The 21,446-nt window shown below is 39.8% G+C and overlaps 2 protein-coding genes across 8 annotated transcripts in view; both read right to left on the reverse strand.

Annotated features, from left to right (window-relative positions):
• Positions 1-13,609, reverse strand: part of Stau2 (staufen double-stranded RNA binding protein 2) — a 261,902-nt gene extending 248,293 nt beyond the window's left edge. Inside the window, exons 1-2 of one of the 2 annotated variants that reach the window (XM_013143908.3) lie at positions 13,533-13,609; positions 5,735-5,800 (exon numbers count right to left, since the gene is read on the reverse strand). In XM_013143908.3, the coding sequence (XP_012999362.1) occupies positions 5,735-5,752 (18 nt within the window). In that variant the 5' untranslated portion in view covers positions 5,753-5,800; positions 13,533-13,609. Of the gene's footprint in view, positions 1-5,734; positions 5,801-12,947; positions 13,041-13,532 lie in introns of those variants that run through there. The other variant, XM_063257458.1, reaches the window with a different exon arrangement.
• Positions 1-21,446, reverse strand: part of Ube2w (ubiquitin conjugating enzyme E2 W) — a 170,824-nt gene that overhangs the window by 80,371 nt on the left and 69,007 nt on the right. For 5 of the 6 annotated variants that reach the window (XR_010050184.1, XM_063257461.1, XM_063257459.1 and 2 more), the window contains exon 6: positions 5,735-5,800. Coding sequence is in view for 4 of the 6 variants with exons in the window: in XM_063257461.1 (XP_063113531.1) it covers positions 5,769-5,800 (32 nt within the window). In the remaining 2 variants the exon portion in view is untranslated. Of the gene's footprint in view, positions 1-5,734; positions 5,801-13,532; positions 18,032-21,446 lie in introns of all 6 variants that reach the window. The other variant, XR_010050183.1, reaches the window with a different exon arrangement.

Genomic DNA, 21,446 nt, shown 5'->3' on the forward strand with positions numbered 1-21,446 from the left:
AGATGGGGTGGGGGAAAGAGACAGGGAAAGAGGGATGGGGGCAAGAAAAAAGGACAGAAGCTGTCACGTACTTTATGAATAACCTGTCCTCAAAATAATCTACCACTCAAGCCATGTTCTCTTGATCACAAACCAACTCCAGAATAAATACATGTAAACAAGTAAAAGTACTCTTTATACATTTTAACCACACATTTATTATTTTTCTTACCCTCTAACCATAGACTATCTTCTGGCTACAAGGCAGAAGGGGCAGACTGTAGATTCTACTCCACAATCAAGAGTTAGAGGGAAATAAGAGGAAAAAGTTCCTACCACCTATGGCAAGAGAAAAAACACTTGAAGCCAAGTAGCTCCTTCCTCTACAAATGCTCAGTGAAGTACCTCAGTGTGTGGTCCTCTGCCTTTCTTTCCCCCCAATCTCCAGAGCCAGGCAGCAAGAGAAAAGCAAGATTAATGGTATAATTAACCAGGTAATATCAGGACCAGTGTTAAATATTTTGCCTTTGCCAATTCAATTATTCCTCACAACAAATCTGTGAGATACATCATTATTCCTTAAATTCTAAGTCTTTTGTTTCTCAGCCACTGTATCTTGGCTTTACCGTGCTGCCTTAGTCACTTTCCTCAGACCCAGGACACACAACACCAACACCCGCAACTTAAAGAGGTTTATCTTGGCTCACATTTTTAGACCATGGTTAGTCAGCTGCAAGGAAGAAACAGCATAACAGAAAGACCTGGGCAGAGGAAAGCTGTTCACAGGATGGTGGCCGGAAAGCAGAGAAAGAAGAGAAAAGTAGAGAGAGAAGAGAGAAGAGAAGAGAGGATACAGACCTCCCCCCTTCCAGGGTAGGCCCCAGGGAGCCCCTTCTAACCAGGACCCCTCCTATCAGCAAGAGAGCTACAATGTCCCACTGTGTGACCAATCACATTCCCAAGCCCATGTCTGAGCTCATGAGAGTTGGGGGGGGGGGCATCCCTCATCTTAACTGTAACACTATATGGTACAGTAACAACTTCAGTCAACTACAGAGTCTCACACCTCTGCTGCTGGGCTCTCCCAGTGCTGCAACTGCCCAGTGCAGACTTCTCCAACTCCTCAGACACACTGACCTTTCAAGGCAGCCTCACTAGCCAATCTCAAAAAACTGGCCCTGTATCAGCCACTGTCTTTAAAATATTATTTTATACCACATGTACCTTGATGTATATTGGTTGCAATATTAAGTTAAAATGAGTTTCCTTTTGCTAGGGACTTACAATGAATCATCAGGATAAAAGGTCCAAAATATACCAAACCCCTACCTATTACGGTATGCAAGAAACCAGCAGATTCCCTTTAGTAATTTGTTGAATAATAAATTTTTTAAAGTAATGCTTATAAATACTAGCTCAAAAAATTCTCAAAAGAGTGCATAGATAATCCAAACTATTAACATTTTAAAATAAAAGAAGATAACCTCGGACACATAAAAAATTCACAAAACAAAAAACACAAATATAGCAAATTATAGGGATGCATTTTAGGGGCCAGGGATGTAGCACAGTGTCTGTCTGGCAAGCACAATGTCCTGAGTTGATTCCCAGAACCAAAAAAAAAAAAAATGCAATCCAAAATGTTACTTTTTATCAGACAAATTGGCAGAGGTTGAAAAGTTGTAAGCAAAAGAAGGAAATAGGCATCTCCCTCCTAGTAGGTATAATTTTGTATTTTTGGCATTTATGTATCAAGTATCTTTGAATTCCATGTAGCCCTATAACCAGTATTTCACATATAGTAATCAGTTATAATAACTGGAAAAACATGTATAGTAAAAATTGTGGTACTAACAACAATATAAAAATGTACTCAACCATAAGGGCTTGATTAAATAAATTTTACTATACCCAAACAAGACATTTTAAATCACTACACAATATTACATATTGTATAATCCCAGTTTTTAAGAATAACATTCACACAAAAATATACCTGCATAGAAAAAAATCTAGAACTATACATCTCTAAATTTTAGCAGTGATTAATTCTGTCAAAGACTACTGAAACTTTTAGTTATTCTTTTTTTCTTTTTGCTTATCTAGACCTCCCAATTTTTCTACAGTAAGCATGAGTTTTAGTGGATAAGACACATTCTTTAAAAGAACAAAAGTAAAACTGAGGATCACAATTCAAAGTAATAAAGTATCTTTATCATAACCAAACATTAAACAGTCCCATATCACACAATAACAATGTCAGGTTAATATCCAGTAAAATATCAACCAAGTTAGTATAGTCCAGTATCTTAGTATAATCTAGTGTCTTGGAATGATCTATTTTTTAAATTAGATTTTAGGAATACATAAGACTCTGTTAGGACAAGAAAAATATATAGTTATTCACACATTATAAGAAAACAAGACCTCCCAAATAAAAAGTTAGAACAAGTCCTAGAGACAGTGTTGAAAAATCACACAGCGGGGCTGGGGATTTAGCTCAGCGGCATAAGCACCTGCCTTGCAAGCAGGCGGTCGTGAGTTCGATCCCCAGTACCGATAAAAATGAAAAAGACAAAAAAAAAAAAAAAAGAAAAATCACACAGCAAAAATCTCAGGTGTTTCAAGTTGAAGATTAGCTTAAATCCTCTTTCATCCTTTTTCACTATCATTTGTGAATCTTCATTCTGATGAGAAAGCAGACACTATGAGAGTAATAGAAGATAAAAATAATAAGTTTAAGAACTCGTATTTAGGTTTGGCTAAAAAGAAAGTCCATATAGCACCTTTTATATAGCCAATTATGTTAACTTTCCCCCTAAGACTTGAATACTTTGAGAATAAAACTTAGTCAACAAGAAGAAAAGGCCCTTAATTGATTCTAGGAATGTATATATTTTAAAAGCCAAATGTTGAGCATGGTGGTACCCGCCTGCAATCCCAGCACTCAGAAAGCTGAGGCAGAAGATCACTGTGAGTTTGAGGCCAGCTTGTGCTACATAATTGAATATAAGGCCACTTGTACTACACAGGGCAAGCCTGTCTCACAAAAAAACAAATAAAATAAAAGCCAAGTATGTATATCATCAGACATTTTGTATAACTTCTAGTCAACGTCCAGGAAATTGCTTGTGACCAGGCAGAATGCTGCCTAAGAATTGTGAGCAATATCTGATTCAATATTATCCATAATGTAGCAACTTAATCCTCGTTAGAATTAATCCATACCCTAAAATTTTCAATGAAACTGGCTACCATAAGATGATCATTTCCACCAGTCTATATAAGAATATAAAACAAATTTATTCTAAATTTTCCCATATCATTAATAGCAGGATTCATCGAAAATTATTTATGGGGGCCTGGGATTTAGCTCAGTGGCATAAGCGCCTGCCTAGCAAGCATGAGGTCACGAATTTGATCCCCAGTACCAAAAAAACCAAAAAATTATGTAGGGGCACCTTCACACCTACAACAGTTTACAAGACAAGTTTCACAAGCACCACTGATGCTTCCAATGGGATTTGACAGAGGCTGTAAGAGAATGAAAAGCACTAAGAAGAATACTCACAAAGATTCCTTTAGACCTCTATTAGAAATAAACACCTTTGATGAAAAATAATGATGCACAGGAAAACTTTCCAATATAGGAGAAAAATCAAAGAAACTCACACATGGGAGATTTTGTGTTAATGGCATAAAGCAGCACAAATGACAACACGGATGTAGTTACTGTTGAAAAACAGGGAGATCTCTTTACTGATAACCCTAGTATCATTCATCTATTTATCCGGAAATACATAAAAACTACAGAGGTACCTCATTTCACAAATGCTTTGTTTGCAGACAATTTAGATTCACAAACAGAAGCATTTGGCAAACTTCTGCAAATGCCACACCGAGTGACAAACATTAACACACCCATCTTCCTCACACAAACACAAATGTGGTGGTCATGTTTTCCAAAGTCATAGAACAAATCAAGTTCAAGTTCGTGAATCAAGGTGCCACTGTATTTACATTATTCTAGGTCCTGAGAATGTAAAAAAGTAAGCAAAGCTACTGTCTTCGCAGAACATACCCTCTAGCAAGGAAGACAGATATAAAACACAGTCTTCCCTTTGTATCAGCGGGGGCTTGGTACCAGGATGCCTCTGAGACATCAAAAATCTAGAAATGCTCAAGATTATACAAAATGAAACAGTACTAACAAAAACGCATGCAGCCCCATGTACTTTCATTTCTACATGTAATACCTAACAATATAAATGTTATGTATTATAAATGCTATGTCCTTATGCTGTTTAGAAAATAATGACAAGGAAAAAGAATCTGGTCAGACATGGTAGTGCACACCTGTAATCCTGTTACTCAGACTGCTGAAGTAAGAGAACCACGAAGTTCCAGACTACCCTGGGCAAAATACAAAACCTCATCTCAAAATCTTTTTTTCAAGACAGGGTCTCACCTTGCAGTATACACTGGCCTTGAACTCACTAGGTAGCCCAGGCTGCACTCAAAACTCACAGAGATCCTCCTACCTCAACCTCCCAAATGCTGCAATTACAGGCATGTACTTTGCCTAACCCACCTCAAAATTATTTAAAAAAATTTTAAAAGGTTGGCGATATAGCACCTCTGGGTTCAACCCTTAGGATCACACACACACATACATGTATATTTATATTTTTATATATGCATGTATATATATGCATGTTTCATTACACATATCTTTTTACATATAAATTAGTGTAACTGTAAATGTCATCATGCTACTAAATTACAGGCCAGGGTGCTAGAAGAGCTTATACTCTGCCTGGAGTCAAGGAACCTTAGAACAGGAGGGTAGGGTGGGGATCCCAGGTACAGGTAGTTTGTGTGGAAGTTCCTGAAGCCAGCATGATCTCATCTAATCTAGGAACTGAAAGAGGAACTGAAGCATTCAGGTTGTTTCTGAGGTACATATCAAGTCTGATATGTGTAGACATCCAAGTTAAGAGATCAAGTTGATAGCTGCAAAAAGAATCAAAGCTCAGAATAGAGGCCTAGACCAGGTACACACTTGAAAGTCTCTGGTTTAGGGATGGTATTTAATGCTACAGGAACCAGAGACTTCTTAGGCCAGATGAGTGAGACTATATGGGCAGAAAAGGGTCAGGATTGCTTCTCAAATCACAGAAAAATTTACGCCCCCTCTCGTTGCAAACAAAAGAAATAAAATATTATGCAACTCTACACTTATAACATGATGTTCTATTTGTTAGAAGATATAAAACGTATAATGTTCTTGAAGAAATGCCAAGACTTAAGAAAAATACTGATCCCAGTGAGTGGAAGGAATTACACTACACAGTAGTTTATTTAGCAGAACACGTCCTTCTAGCCTTTTCAACGCCCCAGAAAAATGATCTTATTTTAACACACTAATACAACTAACTATGTACTTCACTAGACAGAAATGTGTTGAGCCTGCAGAATTGCCTGCTATGGAAACTACTTCATGATAAGCATTCTGACAAGTCCTGGAGGGATGTGACATCAAGAAGAGCAGAAAAATCTTTGGCTCTGCATACTCAGAAATCAACTTGCAGGACTACAACTATTGCCTTTAACAACTTGCCATGCGAAGTCACCAATGAAAATTCCATAATATGTTATCTGTCTACTAAGCAGTGACCAGGTTTCAGTAATGAAAGAGCTAAGTTAAAAGGTTTCACAATTTATGGAAGTACAACATGCCTTAAAGCAAACTCACCTGGTTTATTTGAAGCATGTTAAGACAATATTGATCAAACTTCTGTATCCCTCAGGGCTCCAAAAACTGGAAAATGAAAATGAAGAAATAAAGTTCAAGTTAGGTGGCAACCCCAATGACCAGCATTTTAAACACACACCTCTGATCAAAGTCAAATATACAATGGAGTTGATCCAGATAAGTCATAGAACTTACCATGATGAAAATGTTCTATACAGATGCTTGTTCAATCCAGCAGACACTAGCTACATGCTACTGCTGAGCATGTGAAATATGGCTAATGCAACCAAGAAAGTAAATGTTTAATTTTCCTGAATGCTAATTAAAATTTAAAGAAATACACGTAGCTATTAGACAGTGCAGCTCTAGGTTGCTGAGCAAAGTCCCTTCTAGTTCTCGAGTTCTAAAAAAAATCCCAGCAAAAGGAAAGCTGTCAACAAATCTAAAAAGTTTCAGAGTAACATGTTTTGTATATAACCCATTGCTCTAGGCGGTTTTTAAACAGTTCTGTTCCCATCTTCTATGGTAATTTATGATAAACTAATTCGAAAGAAAATGGAATACCTGCTATGGATAAGTACACATAGTCTGATAATCTTGTTAGATATATTCTTTCTTTGGTTTTGTTTTGTTTTTATTTTCCTCTTATCAGTATATTATGCACATTAAAATTTTACACAAAATTTTCTTAAAAACAACAACAGTCACTGTCACAATATAATCCAGTGGTTTTATCTGGCCAGAAAGCATCCCTTTGGTTGCATTACTTTCCATGTGATAAATTTATTAAATATTTAATTAAGAAGTAAATGCGAAAGAAGGGAAACAAACCTCAAATTTACTTGTAAATTAACCATAAGATATTAAAATGAGAGAAGTTCACATAAATCATGTACAAGCACCTTCCCCTAGAAAATTAGCTACCAATCAACACAGTAAAAGGACTAAATTCCATCATTTGGGTAGAAATTTTAATGCTGTAAAATCTTAACAATGAACTTTCCCTCAGAAGCAAAGGTTCTATAGATGTATACACAGAGACACACATGTACTTGGCTACCATTTTCTCATGATGACAACTGAAGGAGTCTGAAAACTGTATGTTTCTTATACTATTGTCCTCAGCATCTGTACTCATTTCATTGATTTTCTAAGGCAACAATTGCCAAAGAAGAGTACAAGCCCTCCATACTGGTAAACTTTAGTCTAAACTAGAGTTTAGACTAGACTTTAGAGTTTAGACTAAAATTTAGAGTTCAGTCTAAATTCTTCAGGAAAATACCTTCTAAGCCTGCCTCAAATTAATCTGTATTACCTTTGCTTTCTTTTTCTGTTTTTTAATCTTCAAAAAGTAACTAAGCAAGGTACATCTGCATATGCCTGCAATCCCAGCACTCTAGGAAGTTGAGGGAGGAGGACAGTCAAGTTTGAGCCTAACCTGGGCAACTCACAGTGCAGTGAGACTCTGTCTCACAATTAAAAAGTGGGGTGTGGTCTGGAGATATAGCTCAGTGCAAAGGACCTGGGGGTTCAACCTCCAGTATACCACCAAAACAAACAAAACACTACACTGAAAGTACTTGCAGTAGATAGCCTCCAACAAACTACAGCAAAATGAGATAAAACTTTCAAAATTAGGCTATGAAAAGTCAGATTTTGCTTTCTTTCAATCTCTTGCTTGTTCTAAGATGACAGATGCTGTATTTTGAGTTGTCCTTTTGGAGAGGTCCACATATGACAAAGAACTGAGAAACCTCTGGCCAGCAGCCATTAAAAAGTGAAGTCTCCTGTCCAATAGCCCCAAGAAACTGAATCCTGCCAAGATCCACAATAATGAATTTGGAAGAAAGTCTTTTCCACCAGTCAAACTTTAGGATGTGATTGCAGCCCCAGCCAGAAGTTTCACTGGAACCTAAGTGACCCTTAGTCACAAGCACTTATGTGCACCCTGATTAACCCACAGAAACTATAACATTTGTTAGTATAAGCCCTTAGATTCTGAGGTAATTTGTTGTGAAATAAATAAGGCAATCCAATTCAACTCTAAAACTCAATGCTCTCATAGTACTTTATTAATTAACCTGTAATAAATTCCCTGCTCAACATGAGCAAACAAGTTGGAATCTGAATGTGGTAAATTATAAATCTCACATTTATATGTTTAATTCAAAAAAAGAGGTCATTAGGAGTGGGGATATGGCTCTGCAGCACTGCTCCAGGTGCAAGGTCCTGAGTACGATTCCCAGTACAAAAAAAATAGAGGCTGGGGATTTAACTCAGCAGCACAAGCACCTGCCTGGCATGCTCTTAGGTTGAGTTCAATCCCTAATACCTGGGGCTGGGGATTTAGCTCAGCGGTGTAAGTACCTGCCTTGCAAGCAGGCAGTTGTGAGTTTGATCCCCCGGTACTGATTTAAAAAAAGAAAAAAAAAAAATAACCAATCCCTAATACCAAAAAAAAAAAAAAAGTCATTAAAAAGTGTACATTCATTAACTAGTATTACAATATGCTAAACCAATTTTCTCTTTAACTGAATTCATTCCAAACAATCCATTTGGAAAGTTGTAAATAAATCACTAAAAGTACTTTAGTGATTTATTGTCCTTTATTTTCCTAAATTTAGCATTATTTAAGCATGCATGAACTCTTAGAAATTCATGGTGATTTTATTTACTATAAACCTATGAACATGAAAACTGTGCATATTTTTTCAGTATTAGAGTTTGGTAATATAAGTGACTGACTCCAAAAAGTAGGCACAATAAGATATAGAGACACACTCTTTAAAATTCTTATCTTCTAATATACATAAGGTATTTTATGAAGTAACAAAAATGAAAGTATCTATTCCTTTAAAATTGACTACTGTAACCAGGCATGGTGATACATGTAATATTAGTGCTCTGAAGATAAGCACATGTTCAAGCCAAGTCTATACAACTGAGTGAGAATTCTATCTTAAAAAATAAAAGCGCCAGGAATGTAACTCCTTGCAAGGGGCCTAGATTCAATCCCCAGAATTGAAAATAAATAATAATACCTACAATTTTAAGCCTTTCCTTCACAATTATGAAACATTACATAATAAACCGAAACACATGAAACTAGTCTGTGTATAACAGCACACTGAGGTAAGTAGAATATGCTAGCTGTTCTTTTTCATCAAAGAAGTTATTACATTGATATAAAAATATAATTCACAATTACATGCCTACTACAGTGACACATGTTTTTAAGACTTCATTTCTTCACAAACATACCCAGTCCACGGTCTTCCATTTTAAACAACTTGATAAAATCTCAAATACATCAATAAGATGCAGACCAGTCTTTTACTATCTGTGGTTTTACAACATCGACCTCACTCCTGTGTCAAAACAGTTTCCAGAGCCCAGCATTGCCACTCACAAGTGTAACCCTAGCTGCGGCAGGAAAACTGCCACAAAGATGAGGCCAGTCTGTGTCACACAGCGAGTTCGAGGCCGGCCTGAACTACACAGCAAGACCTGTCTCAAAAAGAAAAATTTCCAGCTACAGTAAAATCCAATTACAACTAAGTACTTTTGGAGAAATCTACTCGCATGCTTCAAAAATGTCCTACAGTGGTATCCAGTCATGCACTTTAGAACACACAGTTCCAGACTCTAAGCTACCAAACAAACACAAAAAACAGGTGGGGCAGTAGATGAAGAAAGCATTACAAACAGGGGAAGACTTACTGCTCAAGAGGAATTAAACATTCAACCTCTATTAGCTGATGTAACACACTCCTACAATGAATTGTGTTGTGCCCATCTGATAAAAGCTGTACAAAATTAAATTTTTGTAATTCTGAATAAAAACTACTTTACATGACATGGTAATTAAATAAATATCTATAAACTTATTTATAAGCACCCATTTGGCAATATGAAAAGTGAAAGCATTTACTATTATCATTCTCAGACCAAAAACAATCACCAAACTACATACCAATTAAAAAGCACTCCACTCTAAAAAATCCATAAGGTTATTAAAAACTTTTTTCATTTTAATTTTTAAAATAGATACCAAAAGACCTGCTTTAAAATTAGGAAAATAAAATTATAAGCTTTAGTGCCACCTAAAAGCCTATGACAGATTCTGAGTACTATATATAAAAGTGTTACTCTACAAGCTGCCCCACTGACAAACTCCACATACCACCAGTCAAGACAAAAAGGCAACTAAGATTCATCAGATACCAATTTTATATGCCCAGTGACATTTCGTTATACTTACATGGACTCATGTAAGCCTCAGTCTTTAGGAGGTAAATCTTATCCCATTTTCCTAGAGGTTCGTGTATCTGCCCATAGTGTCACTTACAGGATTAAAACACAGTTCACACAGGATCTAAATCATCTCTTCAAGACCTGCCTTCTTAAATTTTCTCCTATACCAAAATCAAGAGTTTAACCTCTAAGACAACACAATGGCAAGGGAACTACATAAAACTTTGGGGAGTTATTAAAAAAAATCAAACAGTGATATAATTATTACACCATAAAATGTTATAGTTCTTATCATACTAAATATTCATGTAATATCTTGAGTGCCTAGCAAAGCATGAATATATCAACAAGCAGGTAATCATACTTGAAGGCTGCATACTGAACTCTGCACAATCTAGTGAATAAACAGACAACTCTGCCATATCTAGACTTCCTGCTCTCAAAAAGAGTACAAGAAAAGGAAATAATAACGAAATCAAGAGGTTAGGTACAAACAAAACATTTTGACCAAAAACGTATTTTAGGTAACATCTCAGCCTCACTTTCTGTGCTTAAAGCTTGATTACTATCTTAAAAATGTTTCTCTTCTTTACAGAAAAGATAAATCCACTCTTTCAAGAATTTTATTTCAAGCAAGACAAGAATAACAAAATGTAAAATTGTTAAGGTTTCCTGTGAGGAAATATTTAGGAGTAAGGGACCATAATATATATATTTTACCCCTACAGGGTCTACATAAGAAATATTTTCTGTAAATGGAAATAAATTAAAAATACAAAAAAAGAGAAAATAATAAATGGGTAAATTGAGAACATAAATCTGAGTAAATATTACAAGAATGTTCTCTGCATTGTTTTTATTCTTGCAACTTTTCTGTATGCTTAAATTATTCCCAAATAAAAAGTTAAAATTTAAAAATTTCAGCAGGACACTGTGGCTCATGGCTGTAATCCCAGCAGTGGGAAGCAAAGGCAGAAAGATCACAAATTTGATTCCAGCCAGGGCAACTATAGAAACTCTGTGTCGAAGTTTAAAAAGGGTGGGAATAGCTGGGTGTGGGGGTGCATGTCTGTAATCCCAGCACACAGGAGGCTGAGGCAGGATGATCACTGCATGTTGGAGGCCGGTATGGGCTACATAACAAGAGTCTGTCTCAAAAATAAATAAAATTAGTTATTTGTAAGGAAGTATTCACCATACCATGTAATGAAATGCGGCAATGTAACTAGAGTTGAAATCATGGGGTGGGGGAGCACACACCCTTCCCCACTGCTAGTTAGGCATTAGTGCTTCACAAATTTTATTCAGGCCTACTGCAAAATGTAGCAATTCTACAATTCAAGTGTTATGTGGTATCTCTGGTTTGCACTAATATCGACAAACTGAATCAGGCAAGGTGGCCTATCCGTGTAAACCCAACACTCCATGCTGAGGCACAAAGTTTACAAATTTCAGTTCAGCCTGGGTAATTTAGCAACTTGCCAAACCTGGTCTGAAAATTTAAAAAGAAACCTGGCAGGGAACAGAGAGAGAGAGAGAGAGACAGAAGAAGAGAGAGAAGAAAGAAAGACAAAATGTTTTAAAGAAGGGGGCATGTAGCTGGGGGCTGGAAGGCCTTGGATCCAACGACTACAAAAAAAAACTGAACAACGAAAAATCTGCCATATTACAAAACAATCAAGAAGCAAAATAAACTTGGGTTTTGATAGTTTTATTAGGTAAGATTTTTCCATAGCAGCTTAATTCACAACAGTATACCTGAATTATCATTTTAAGGAAGCAAGAATGGGAAGAAATACCCTCCTGAAGAAATGTTGCGATCTTTTCTTTCCTACAATGTTACTATTATCCCACCAGTTCAATGCAATTTTGATTTTCAAGTGTACATCACGCTTTCCTAAAACATCAGGATCCATCAAAATCTAAGTGCTGCTCAGGCAGAGTTCCCCAAAATTATGAACTTGAACATTAAATAAAGGTTTTTAGTTAATAGTGGGTTACATTTACCCTTTCTACCCACTTTCAAATTCTTCAGTAAATTCCCAGGTCTACCCTAATTGGATGGCCCTTCTCTATCCAGATAATTCTTATGGGGTGGGATGGGGATCACAAAACATACGGTCCAGTTTCAAAGAAGATTCTCCATGCAAAATGCACAATTCTTCATGTAATTTCAGGGACTTCCAGAACCCAGAACCATTATCCCCGCCCCCTCCCTACGAATCCCAGCTTTGCGTCCGCCTCCACCGCCTCTGCGGAACACCCCCACCATCCCCGCCCCCGGCTCACCCCAGGAGAGACTGGAGTGCCCGTCTACACACCGTGGCTTCAGTGACCAAGCTTTGTCTGTAGCTCAATTCCCTGCGCCCGAGCAAGGTCACTACTGCCAACTACCCCTTTAAGCCGAGCCACCACTGTAGTAGTTCCTAAGAGCCAGAGCAGAACTTGCCAGTCTGAGGATGTATTTTGTCCCCTCGGCCCCACCTACCATCCCCATTTCGGCGAGTTACGTCTCTGCCACTTGCCCATTATACAGAGAGCCACCGCCGCCACCCTCCCGCGCCCCGACCTCCCTCTCGCGCCGCCTCCCACCGTAACCTGCGCGCCCCACGACGCCTCCCCCCCGCCCTGTACCCCCGCCTCGTCCCCACCACAACACCCCACCTGGGCGGCCCCCTTCGCCCTCCTCCCGGCTCCTCCCCCCGGACACCTGTGTCTTCCCACCCCCTCCACACACCGCCCCCCATTCATTCGCCTCCGCACCCGCGGCCCAGCCCCCCACGGCTCCCCTCCCCCTGCGCAGAGGGCGGGATGGCGCGGGGGAGGGGAGGCCGCGAAGGGGGCCGCTCCGCGCAGGGTTCGCGCGCCGCGGCCCCGCAGGGATTCCTGCGTCCTGTGCTTCCTCTGCCAGCGGGGCGGAAGTCGGGGCCTCCCGGGCGCCCCCAAAGAGGGTATTTACCTTCTTGCCAGGGACACTTTGCAGACGGCTCCAACATTAGCAAACACTACGGAGAACTGACCCCGCTCGGCCGCCGCCGCTGCCGGCTTCCACCCCTCGAGCTCCCCGCCCCCCACCTCAGCCCGCCTCCCTGCGCTCCCGCCGCGCCCTCCCGGGCTCGCGCCGCGCGCCCCCGCCCGCGCAGCCGCTCCCGCGCCCCGCCCGGCACGCCAGCCCCGCGCGCCCGCGCCCGCGCCCGCGCCCCCTCCGCTCCGCCTCGAGCCCGCCCGCTGCCCCTTGCTGCCATTGTTCGCGGCGCAGCTCCCGCCCCCTGGCGGCCGCCTGGCCCCGTCAGCAGTCCGGCCGCAGAGCGGCGCCGGCCGTCTAGGCCTCAGGCCCGGGCGTCACGAGGCCTTGAGAACCGAGGCGAGCGAGTGCGCGGGCCGCGCGCCGGTCTGCAGTCTGCGCGTCCCGGCGCGGCTCTCCATCCTCTGGGTCGCGCTCGGGCCCGGCGGCCTTTCCACACCTGCGCCAGCCACTTCCTCCCCCACCGCCTGACCCTGGGCCCTTTCTAGAGACAGCCCTCGCCCGATTCTATGCTCCTACCTTTCCAGGGCTCTGCGGCTACCCGGCTCTGCCGCGATGGGGACGCGCGACCATCCCCCGGCCGCTCTGGCCGCCGCTTTGCGACGCGTGGCTCTGCGGATCCCGCACCTTTCCCGACTGGGGGAGGGAGACAAGGGAGGGGGCGAGCCCACTGTCTCGGCCAGAAAACACTAGTGATCCCTAATCACCTGTTCTCCCACACTGGCGTGGTGACCAAGCTTCCTCCGCGACCAGCACGGAAGCTTGCGTGAAGAAATTCTTGGAACCAAAATGAGGCCCATTTCAAAACAGTGCCCTAGATCCCAGACTTCGGAGGCAAGGATGCCAGAAAAGTCGAATTACTTCTTGATTCGTCCTGGTTTTGATGCAGGTTACTTATAGCCAAATTAACTTCCATCTGGTTAAGCCCACTTTAATAAATGCCACAAGGAAATCTATATTAACCTAATAATAAGTTAAAGAATAAAACTGTTACTGTTTTCCTCACAGACTTACGCATTTGCATTGTTTCTGGAGTTCCCTCCTACTACTGCTTATCTGCTTGAGAAATGTCTACTAGATCTGTGATTTCAGTCATCTAAAACCCATAGTTGTCTACATATGAGACAAAGGCATGGCCATATTATCTTGCTCACCTGTTAATTTTTTTAAGATAAGACTAATATGTATGAAATGTGATAATATGTATAAAGACCTTTAGGTAGAGCCTGGCAAATGATTGGTTTCATGTAGCACAATATTGTCTACTGTTTTCCTCCCAGAAATGTACGTCTTCCTTTCCCCTTTTCGCTGCAGCCTGGGTCCTTTTAATGCCACTCCTTGATTAATGACCTCTAGCTGCTCAGTCAACATTTGGATATTGATTTGAATGAATGCATATTCTTCACACCTGCCACACGGGGGGGGGGGGGTGTGTCAAACTCAGCACCTCTGAGCCAGCTTATAGGCTGTTCCCTCTCCCTGCCTCCTTGGCCTTCCCTCACTCAATGAACAAATCATCCTTGGAGCCATTCGGAAATCACCTGAGAGGGAAATTTGAGCCAACCACGCTCTTCTCTAGATGCCCACTTCTATGACAGTGTAGGGGTGTTGAATACTGTAATTTGTTTTTCTAGCCTGTCTTCTCCTGCCAGCCAGTGCATTGTCGAAGGGCAGGCTCTGTCTCACATTCACCTTTGTAGTGTCCGCATGCAACAGCAAGGGCATGGACAGTAAGTGCTTTTGGAGTAAATGAGTATGTTTATGCTTTTGGAAATAAAGCTGAAGTCTTCAGAAATTTTGTTCTCTTTGATTCAAATTATTCATGATAAGAAAACCAGAGCTACCTTAAGGTCTGGATGTCAACTCTCCTACTTTCCTTCCCCCTTTTGCAACTTAGATCACCAACCTTTACTCAATTTGAGTAAACTAGTAAAATAGGTGTAGGAACCTCCATTCCCAACTCTCTAATTTGCTTGGAACTGCACTAATTATATCCCTGATCTTAAGAGTCACACTAGCAGAATTACCACTAAGTTACACGATGCCTTTCTGTGAACTTGTAGGAAGTATACTTCTGAATCCTCACATCTCTGTAAGCACAAGTGTTAATACCAAAAGAAAAAGGAATGATCAGAAGATGCATTGGGTCTCTGTACCGTCACTGCTAGCCTGCTCTTGTTTGAAAGGATGCATCTTTCCAAAATTCATTACATTGAAAGCTAATCCCCAATGTGATAGTATTTAAAAGTGGAGCTTTTGCAGGAATTATCATGTTATAAGGACTCTTACCTTCCCGGAGGGATTAATGCCTATAAATCCCTTCAGGCTGCCAGTGATGGCACTTCAGAGGCTGAAGCAGGAGGATCATAAGTTGGAGGGCAACCTGAGCTACTCTGAGTAATACTCTGTCTAAAAAAAGGATTCAGACAGCTGCCACTTCCTTTTGCAAGTCCACTCTTCTGCCATATAAGGGTGCAGCAAGGAAACCTTCACCAGACACCAAATCTACTGATGCCGTGACCTTGAGTTTCCCAACTTCCAAAACTTGGAAATAAATTTGTTCTTTACAAATTTTCCATTTAAGATACTTTGGCATCACAATCCAAAATGACTAATATAGCAGGGCATGGAGACTGTAATCCCAGTACTCAGTAGGCTGAGGCATAAGGACTACTAAGAGTTAAAGGCCAGCCTGAGCTAGTTAGTTCAAGGCCAGATTGAACTGCAAAGCAAGACCCTGTCTCAAAATATAAAATAAATAACAAAATGAACAGAAGGAGAGAGAAATAAATACAGCTTCTTACTTTGGGTTTTTGTGAAAGGACAGCACAAAACAGTAACTACACTCATTGAGTTGCTAGGCTTACTAAATTTTCTCAAGCCATTCGGGTCTTATCCAATACCTAGTTCAGGAATGGTCTATGGCTTCCTGTTTCGTTCCCATGTTGGTCCCACTTTTTCATGTCTTTCTAGTGTCTAAAAGAACTACAGTATAGGAGTTAGCCTGACACAGTGGCCCATGCCTATAATCCCAGTCCTCTGGGAGATTTAGGCAAGAAAATCAAAAGTTCAAGCTTAGCTTAGGCAACGTGAATAATTAGCAAATCCCTCCCACAAAATGAAAAAAATAAAAAGGGCCAGGGTAGTAAGTAGCTCAGTGTGAAGCCGCTGGGTTCAATTTCCAGTACTGCATGGGAAAAAAAAAAGAAAAGAAACTGTCAGATTATCCTTGTGTCCTATAAAACCAGAATACAAAGTCAAAATCCAGACTAAAAGACAAGGCTACAGGGGCTGAGGCAGGAGGGCTGACGTAAGTTCAAGCCCAGCCTAAACTACACAGTGAGACTGTATCTCAAAAAATAAAAACAAAATAAAAGACAGGACTAGCAATACAGTGCTAGGCATAGAAATCTGGGGGCCTGTAAATTTCAATTTGGAGCTATAAAAACTGCTGATCCAGAACATCATATACAGTACCAAAATTCCCAGGAATCACTATACCAGACACAAATAGATGCTATTTTGGTAAAAGATCCTTTGATTAAATACACTTAAGAAGCTGTGAATTTGGCTGGCTTTAGCCCAGCGGTTCCTTGGAGTCTGGCTTCCCAACCGCCCGGGCAGATTGGTCCGGTGGTTCGAGACCCGCGGACGCTCTCCAGTCCTTTTTTAAAAAAAAAAAGAAGCTGTGAATTTAACAAAATTGAAGAAGCTTTTCTGCAGAACTTCTCAGAGTCTTCCTTCTGCCAATGTAGACTGAAGTCTTCAAGAAAGGGAAAGGATGTACTATTTCCCAAGCACAGGTGACCACAGATACTCTGTGGCCAAGAGCCTAGTCATGAAGCACATCACATTTTAGAACACATTAAGGCAAAACTGAAGGTCAAGCTGAATACCATGCCTGCAGGTAGAGCTAGAGATGCCAGTTTTCAAGTAAGATATAAAATACCTTGCTTGATAAAGCAAGATAGTAACAATGCTAATATCCCCGCTACTGTTAATAATCAACTAATCATATTTTATAGATCTTCATAGCCATTCTCTATTGGTTCCCATTTCCTTAGTCCTCAACTCTAGAATTTTATCTTGAAAGATACCATTAATGGTCCATTCAAGCAGCACCAAAACTAATTCTGAAGGAAAATGGTCACCAGCTTTTCATGAGAAATGAGTCAAGAAAAATAGAAAATATAACATTGTTTTAAAAATAAAATTCAATGCTTCTTGTTTCATTTGGGGTTTTTGTTGTTCTGTGAGACAGATTTACTAATTGCTAAATTGTCCAGACTGGGCTCAGACTTGCAATCCTCCTGCCTCATCCTCCCCAGTACTGGGATTATAATATGAACTCACCCAGCTGAGTTCAATGCTTTAAAGTACAGAATAATAAACTACAGGCTGTAGGTCATAGATAAGTTACAAGTTGTTTTGTAAATAAAAATTTTGAAAATATAGTCACATTTTTTCATTTTCATATTATGTGCTTATATGTCTGCAGCTGAATAGTTGCAGTAAAGCTGTCCCAATTATCCAAAATAATTGAAATGAAAAATTTGTAAACCTTGCTACTTTATTTTTTTAACTTTAAAAAGAATAAAACCAAACAAAATAAAACAGAATAAAGCCAATCAAAATAAAATATTGAAAGTGACACAGGACTTCACAATAGGATAACAGAAAATCAACAATGGCTACCATAATGCTTCTTGTTGTCTTTAAAATCGCTGAGCATACCATCAGACATAATAAAAATCACATAAAACAGAATAAAACCAATTAAAACAGAATACTGAACAAAACCAAATAATAAAATGGAACAAAACACTGAGAATATTGGATTTCAAAAACAAGACAAAAGGAAATCTCCCATATTTTCTATATTGTGTATTATCTTTTTTTTTTTTTTTTTCTTTTTGAGAAAGGATTTCATTATTCAGTTCATGCTGGCCTTGAATTCATCTTGTAGCCCAGGCTGGCCTCGAACTCACAGCAGTCCTCCTGCCTCAGCCTCCCAAGTGCTGGAATGAAAGGCATGTACCATCACACCGGCTTGTTATACTTTTTTTTTATATATATACTTTTTTTCTTCTTTTTTTTCTTTTTCGTTTTTATCGGTACCAGGGATCGAACTCACAACTGCCTGCTTGTACGGCAGGCGCTTATGCTGCTGAGCTAAACTCCCAGCCCCTTTTTTTTTGTACTCTTAATAGATGTTCAGACTACTGGCCTTAGGCCTGCAAAGTTAATCAAACAACATAAGCAATAAGCTTTTTGGTACCTCAGTTGCTATCAACTCAGCCTGTTCTTTGAATCAGTCAGCTGCTTATGGGGTGGGGGTTGGGGAGTGTTCTCGTCTCCCAGCCTGCACACCAGTTAGCACATAGGAAGGGCAAATTAGCTTCTTGTTTGTCCTCCCAGGCCCCTACCTCCCTACTCTAAAGATAAAATGAAAAGTGGCATTGTTCAACATTTAATATATCTTTTTCAAAATTATATTTTAATGAGTTTTCAAATTTAAGCTTGAAATAATGCATTAATCATAGTGCCTATTAACCTTTTGCATGTAATTGAAAGTTTTTCTTTTCTCTTCCAAATATGAACCTCTATCCTAAGTTTGAAAGACATGTGGAAACCATTTCCTCAGACTGGTACCTTCAGTTTAAAATGGCAGACTAAATACATTCATTTATTTCTAAGCCCTCTAAAATCCTAATAGAGAGAAGTTAAAGAATGTAAAAGATAAGCCCACAAAGACAAGTAGAAGAAAGTTTTAGCTTCATGCATGAAGGAAGCTGAAGCCTAACCAACCAATCAAAAACAAGCTGATTTTACAAAAAGAATCCTGGCAAAACTCAGGAACAGAGGAGGCACCAAATTGTACTCATACCAGGTAAAGCATTAGGCCTTCGACCTAAGAATTGATTGAAAACCATGTAGGAGGACATTAAATTTATTTCTATCCCTGTAGCAAACAGCTTAGCCACTATCTTTTGCTTGGTTCTCATAAATGATGAGCTTATACTCAGGAAACTATACCCAGAGAGGCCCAAGGGCTCAGTATATATTATATATTATATTATATATTATAGTCAAAGATAACTGACAACAGCAAATTTGGTGAAAATGAACCATGCCAGGTGCATGAACCAAACTGTTCTCTCACTCTGCCTAACTGCGTATTGTCCAGCAAAATGTTTTCTCCCCCTTCCATGAAAACTGAGTTATTGCAGGACAAGGAGATGTCAGGCAGGAAGCACATTTCCAGGGCTACTCAAGCCAGTGTTACCATCTGACTAGAGTTTTCACCAGAAGAATCAAAGTAAACACATTCCCTCTTCCCTTTTTCTTGGGTTGGAATAAGAGCTAACCTGAGAGGCTGTTGAGTAGAGCACAATGCCCTACAGCAGTGGCTCCTAAACCTAAACATGAATCAAAATCACTGTGAAGGCTTGGGAAAGTCCCAAGCATCATCTCTCAGATTTGGCAAATCTGAGAGAGTCAGAAAAATCTGAGTTTCTAACAATATCCTAAGCAATACTGATAATGCTGGTCTCAGACAGCTTATTTTGAGGATATACCTTCAAAGACAAGTGCCCAGAACAAAAAACAAACAAAAAAACCCAAAATACCAACTCCTGGATGAATAGGTTGCGGTAAGCAATCCATTTTTTTCCACCTTGACAGTTGTGCATAAGAGAACTACTTTAGTTTCTTTTTTTTTTTTTTTGTACCAGAAATCAAACTCAGGACCTTGCCTTTGCCAAGCAGGCACTGAGCTATATCCCCAACCCCGGAAAAGAACTACTTTATTCTTCAAGCCACTGCACCTTTGAATATCTTCAGCAGCACAGCTTTCTAACCTAATTAATAGTCTTACCCAGCCCCTAGAAGTGTGGCAGGCAGGCTCATAATCAGGCAGGAGACCAAAGGTGTCTCTAGAGAACTAAGCTTATTGTCTTTCCTGCTACAGAGACAATAAACCTATTGCCAACGTGCCATTTACAGGCACGTTCTAGTCAGCTTTCATGTCTCCTATATATTGGAACAAGGTAACCAAAATGAAGACTGAGTCCAAAAATGAAATTAAAAAGAAAAGGACTGTCTTATGCCCATTCAGGCTGCTATAACAAAAATGTAAACCAGATAACTCACAAAGAGCAGGCACTTATTGCTTACAGTTCAGGAAACTGGAAAGTCCAAAATAAACATGCTAGCATAGTGGTGGCAAACCTTTCTTTTAAGATGAAAGAAGTTAATGTGTGAATTGCTTTTTTCTAAACTAAAACCTCAGCACTCAGGTTTAACAGCAGTGTTGGCACTTTGCAATAAAAAAGTGGATTTGGGGCTGCAATTTGGGCACTCCTTTTTGAAAGGTTCACCGTCACAGCACTCAAACGTGCAGCGTCTGAGGAAGGTTTGCGCTTTCTATCACCTCTGGTACCTTCCAGATGTATCTTCAGGTGACAAAAGGGAGGAACAAGCTCCCTTCAGCCTCTTTTCAAGGGCACTAAGCTCACTGGTAAGGGCAGGGCCATCACATCCTAATCACTTCCTAAATCCCCAATCTTAATACTATTGCTTTAAGGTTAAGTTTTCACTTTTTTTTTTTTTTTTTTGTCTTTTTCATTTTTTTATCGGTACCAGGGATCGAACTCACAACCACACACTTGCAAGGCAGGTGCTTATGCCGCTGATCTAAATCCCCAGCCCCGAGGTTAAGTTTTCAACATGTCAATTTTGGGGTGACATAAACATTCAGACCATAGCAAAGGCTAAGATTAAAGACAGACAACAGAAGTAACAGAAGCTTGCTTAAAAATAAAATCATTAGGGTCTAAAGAATACACTGTATCCCTGAAAACAGAATTGGATACTATAAAAAAGTTACCATCTAAAGAAAGAAATGAAAATTGAATATTAAAATAGAAAAACTAAGAAAAAAGCACGCAAAGAGATAGACAATAGTTTGTTTGTTTTTTTTTTTTTTAAAGAAAAGGTTATGAGGTTGTGAGTTCAACCTCCAGTACCAAAAAAATAAAAATTAAAAAAGAAAAAAAGGAAAGCTGGGCATGGTGATATATATCTATAAGCCCAGCACAAAGCCAGGGGTTTAGCTCAGCAGTGTGTCTGCCTGGCAAGCGCGAGGTTTAAATTCAATCTCCGGCACCAAAAAAAAAAAAAAAAAAAAAAAACCAGCACACTCAGAGTAGGAGGGGTGCTAAGGCTAGAGGATCACAAGTTCTAGCCAGTCTGGCCAATTTAGCAATTTAGCATGATTCTGTCTCAAAATTAAATGGATATATATATATATATATATATGGACAGAGATGTAACTCAGTGCAAAGGTTCTGGGTTCAACTCACAGTACTTTGTACTGGGAAAAATTATTGTACAAAAAGAAAAGAATTTTAGAGATTCAGTGAAGGAAGCAAG

This window comes from Cavia porcellus, unplaced genomic scaffold, assembly GCF_034190915.1.
Source record: "Cavia porcellus strain 051 isolate PalLab524CR breed Dunkin Hartley unplaced genomic scaffold, mCavPor4.1 scaffold_10, whole genome shotgun sequence".
Lineage (NCBI taxonomy): Eukaryota > Metazoa > Chordata > Mammalia > Rodentia > Caviidae > Cavia > Cavia porcellus.